Source organism: Dipteris shenzhenensis, chromosome 11 (assembly GCF_047967505.1).
Source record: "Dipteris shenzhenensis isolate YYH24624 ecotype China chromosome 11, Dip_SZ_1.0, whole genome shotgun sequence".
Classification (NCBI taxonomy): Eukaryota; Viridiplantae; Streptophyta; class Polypodiopsida; order Gleicheniales; family Dipteridaceae; genus Dipteris; species Dipteris shenzhenensis.
Genome location: NC_141606.1, coordinates 51771362 through 51776238, shown reverse-complemented (window position 1 = coordinate 51776238; position 4877 = coordinate 51771362). Strand labels below are relative to the sequence as shown.

At 46.4% G+C, this 4877-nt stretch overlaps 1 protein-coding gene across 2 annotated transcripts; it reads right to left on the bottom strand.

Annotated features, from left to right (window-relative positions):
* Positions 1 to 643: 643 nt before the first annotated feature.
* On the bottom strand, positions 644 to 4604 carry LOC147897148 (protein NRT1/ PTR FAMILY 2.13-like). Of its 2 annotated transcripts, XM_087382010.1 has the most exons (6): positions 4240 to 4604; positions 4010 to 4115; positions 3579 to 3796; positions 2682 to 3256; positions 1114 to 1736; positions 644 to 941 (listed from the first exon to the last, which is right to left on the bottom strand). In XM_087382010.1, exons 1-6 carry the CDS (start codon positions 4300 to 4302, stop codon positions 919 to 921), a joined length of 1608 nt encoding a protein of 535 aa, XP_087238136.1. In that variant the 5' UTR covers positions 4303 to 4604; the 3' UTR covers positions 644 to 918. The 2 variants fall into 2 exon arrangements, with proteins under 2 accessions (XP_087238136.1, XP_087238135.1); XM_087382009.1 differs by having other exon boundaries at positions 644 to 1736.
* Between the last annotated feature and the right edge of the window lie 273 nt (positions 4605 to 4877).

Genomic DNA, 4877 nt, shown 5'->3' with positions numbered 1-4877 from the left:
CCTTGGTCTTATAGGTTTAAGAAAGAAATTGTGCAAACTCTGTCATCAAAAAAACGTGTAGTTATGTAATAAATACAAAATGCTATATGATCTTATAAAATTAGGAGAGAAAGCATGTGAACTCTCCTTCCACACTAATGTGTGATTATGTGTAAAATACAAATTGCATATTTGCAAAATACTGTATGCTAAAATGGAAGTTGATATAAATCCAAGGGGACGTTCGTTGGTGTTATAATTTTAAGATAGGAAGTATGCTAGTTAAACCCTCATCCATTAAACCAAAAAAGGTACTTCTATTGTTACATTCTGGTCACTTCATTTTATAAATTCAATAAGAATCAAATTATATAGTAAAACATATAAACTTAATAAAATTCTAAATTTATGGGAAATCACAACAAATTCATTGAACTAGTTTTATTATTATCAATATATACCATAGAGCATGATTTCATCATAAGACAAGACATGATTTGATCATAAGAAAAGAGTGCAAAAAACACTTGCCTAAAACATAATGGAGACTGCGTCATGGCTTCGGTCGGACTCTCGACTTGCTAGCTAATGAGCCACTGAATTGCGTGAGGTAAATCGAGATATTGAATTCGTTGAGAGAGCATCGAGGCCAGCATCTCTGAGCAAGATGAGTAAAGCATATTGATTATATGTTCATGCGCGCTGGAATGGACGCGCGCTAAAATGAACGCAGAAGACAAATTCCGACGTGACCACCGTGAATATGATGACAGAAGGAAAATAACCAAACACGGGAAAGCGAGGGAGATACAAGTGGGTTGACAATGCATTCCACTACAAAAATCATACAATGTAAATAGATATGAGTCAGCCGACGATATCAAACAGCGGGCATCGCCAGTCCCTTGGGTGAGTCGCTTGCATTGTTGCTATAGTCGCTTACAAGCTTGTTGTATTTGTACCTGCGCGCACAGACCCAAAAGTAAACGCAATTCAAGCCCATAAGCAAGGCAAGAAAGCAATAGAAGTAATCGAGGTGGCCATCGTTGAGATTCTCGGCAATCCACTTGTGATGGCCGAGCCTTCCTGTGACCCCCTGCACCATCCCCACCAGGATAGAACTAAGGAACCCACCCAGTGCTAAGGTGCAGGAAAACATGGAGCCGGCGACGCTGCGGACGGAGAGGGGCATCTGATCGAGGTAGAGGTCGATTTGGCCGATGGCGTTGAAGGACTCGGCGATGCCAAGGAGGACGAGGGGGGGGGAGAGCAAGAGGACGGAGAGAGGGGAGGGGGAGGAGCGACGGCGGGATTCGATGAGGGCAGCGAGGAGGCAGACGAAGGGGAGGAGGAGGTAACCGAGGGAGATACGTTGGAGGAGGGAGAAGCCACGGGCACGGTCGAAGGAGAGGCGGAGGCGACGAGCGAGGGGGACGAGGAGGCGATCGTAGAAGGGGAGGAAGAGGACGAGGGAGAGGAAGGAGAAGAGAGGCATGGAGGAAGCTGGGATTTGGAAGCGTGAGGAGAAGAGATGGCGATTCATGGTTTGTGCTTGTAACGGCAAGAAGATCCCCTGCGTGATGAGTAGCGTCGCCGGGAGTATTCCTGCTGCCCATATTGGTGCTACCTTCGCTACTATCTTGAGCTCTTCCACCTCTTCCACACTGCTCAACCTCCATTTCTTCTCCAGCTCCAATATCGTCGTCATTCCTCTTCTCTTATCGTCTTCCCTCATCACCGCTGCCTTGTCCATCGACCTGTTTCACTCGCTCCATTAGCTTCCTATCGCATCTTTGCATCATCATTCCCTTATGCACAGTACACCATCAGCACCTCCTCTTCTTCTACGTGGCTTTTGCACTTCACGATTTCATAGCATGAAGTCTCTACTTTACGATGGATGACAGCCCCTAGAACTTTTTCTTCCTTTTCACGATTTCTTGAGGTGACCCGAGTGTTTCTCCAATGGGCTAATGTATCCAACTAGTCAAACATGGGATTCTCATATGACTTTTACCATCTTCTCAGCTGTGAGGAGGTTTGAGACGTGTTCAAGAGGCCCGGTGGCGGAGCTGCACCCTGACGTAGACGAGTTCTTGGCGGACGAGGAGGTGAGCACTGACTTAGACGACGTCTTGGACGCGATAGCAATACTGCTAGTATTCACCTCTGCAACTAGGCCTCGTGAACACGTCCCAAACCCGCAAAAAAATCTGGCTGTCAGCGGCAAAAGGTAGTACAAGTCATACGCTGATCCCATCTTTGCTAGTTGGATAAATCACACCGCATCCTTTTTTTGAGAAACTATGCGATCACCTCACGAAAAAGGAAAACTCTCATCAATCTTGAATAATATCACAGTAAAGCGCAAGACAGACCAAGTCTCATCACGCAAACGCAACCTTAGCTACAAGCACGCAACCTCCACTGTGAGGTTATACATAAGACAATGCACCTACAATACATTGTGGCAACACCGAAGTGTTCATACAATGCATAAAATACAAGCAGCACTGAAGTGTTCACACATTCGATGCGGCGTAAACTTCAGTAAATTCAGCAGCCAACGTCATACCCGGCCCCGCAAGTACAAGAAAGTATAAAAATAATGCACTCATTGCAGTGCCTTTTGCAGTGACCACTGACCACTACGGCAAGCGAAACTTTCTGTGATTGCATGCAGAAGCTGACAGCAAACTCACCTGAATGTATCTGTGTGAGCTAGTCGTCCGTTCGAAACATTGCAGCTGATTTGTTCGTGGCCGTGGTAAAGTGATGTTGCATCAGCAGGCAGCGGCAGCTTTCTGTTCCTGTAGGCAGCCACGATCACTTTTGCCAATGTTGCAAAAGGGCTCCCTTTAGGAGAGAGGTATCTATACTTGGAGGCTCCGCACAGGAAAACCACTATGGACATGGCCATGAGTGCTGCTGATACGCCGAAACCCCATGCCCAGCTGACTTCCAGCTGGATGTATGTGAGAACCGTAACAGCTAGCAACAAAGACACGCTCATGGCTGCGTAGTACCAATTGAAGAAGCTCTGCAGTTGCTTTTTCTCTTCGATTGTTGTTTGGCCGAACTGATCCGCTCCAAAGGCGTAGGAGCAAGGGCGTATTCCACCTGAGCCTACGGCCATGAAGATGAAGGCCATGAAAAGGAAGCCAAGTTGATTTGTGGATGCAGAGGGGCAAACTTTAGCCCTATTTGATGCTGCTTCGACGCAAGGGGCTGGCGCTAACATTGGCACTGTGGCTGTCAGCAATAAGGTAACCATTCCCTGATCGATGTAAAAGGAGAACTTTCATTAACAACATTAAGAGTTCAACCATTTCATCTCTTCATGAATGCACAAAAATTATACGAACTACAGCGACCACCACATTACTGCCAATGGAGCATGTATATATGAGAGATATCCTCTCTTGGTTGCAATAAAGTTGGCCATGAGTCGATCCGATCCACTCAGGCACGGGTGCAAGCCGTCTACCTCGAAACCGAAAATTCTGATTTTCGACTGTCAAAAAATCCCTATACTGACCTAGCTCGAAGTACAAGCAGCGGAATGAATAATTGATGCAGTAGCAAGTATTATAGTATACCAGCAAATTGGCGAGAGAGGCGAACACAATTGTGCGAAATCGGCCGAGGTATGCGTCTGCAATGAAGCCTCCGAACAAAGGAGCGAAGGCTGTGATCCCCGTGGTGATCGTCAAGCAATAGGATGCAGTCTCCTTTCTCATATGGTATTGCTCAGTTAAGTACAGAATCATGCTCCATGTTAGGCCAAAACTGGCAATCCTCTCGCTCACTTCGTTGCCTGGGTATCGACAATATTCACAACGACCGGTCCGTAAGCAATGGCAGGTTATGGCAACAGCTTCTCTTGCTTTTGATAGCAGACCAATGTTAGCTATGCGATCGAGTTAAGCTGGTACCTATAATGCGGTAGATCATATTTCACACATTTGCATAATCTATTGGTAATCTCTTTATCATCTTTCGAAATTCGATCAGTCTATGATAAGCCTACCTAGAATGTATGGCATGGTTTTCCAGGCTGGGGGCGACTTGCTCAAGTCCGGCCGCAAGTTGAAGTTGGAAGACGACGTTCCCAATTCAGGAGCTTTCTCTGTGTCCTGAATCGCAATAGCAGAAACATCATAAGTTCAGTGCAGTGACATCTTCTGTACACAGGATCGCAGTTCGTAAACGTGTAGTCCTTCACCTAGAAATAAATTCAGCAATCAATCTTATACTGACCAGAGCGGAAACGGGGGAGCCATTAACAGCTGTTTTTTCGTTCATGTTCAAGGCATGGGCCATCGTGCAGTCCAGGCTCCGGGGGTGATTTATATGCAGGACTCCATGAGATATGTTTCTGATTGGAAATTGCTGGCTTTTGGGTGGATTGGACTCCAGCACCTCTTGATGACACTCATCCCTTGCCCTTGATCACTAGGGACGGTCCGCATGCAAGCATCTCATCGATTGTTCATTGTAATTCATCATCTTCGGAAGGCGCTAGGCTTCTATCTATGTATGGACGAGCAAAAATGTTCTAGCAACCTCACTGTGCGGCAACATTTGAGCTTCGAATATTAAGTCACGCCTTTACCATTCTGAGGAGTGACTCTTAGCGGAAAGTAGACATGAAATTCTGCCTGTCGCCCCCACAGCTTTTAAACCGTGATGAAAACGCCTTGGAGGTGGATTAGAATCGCTCAGTGACCACACCCCTGGCGTCCGTTTGCTACCTGCCAAGCCTCCATGCAAAAAGTGTGAATATCACCATCTCACAATACCTGTAACGCCCGTATACCCAGCGTTCCGGAATCCGCGAGCATGCCTGTACGGTGCAACGAAAGTGACAGCATTTTGGCGGCTTACCTCAAATGCAA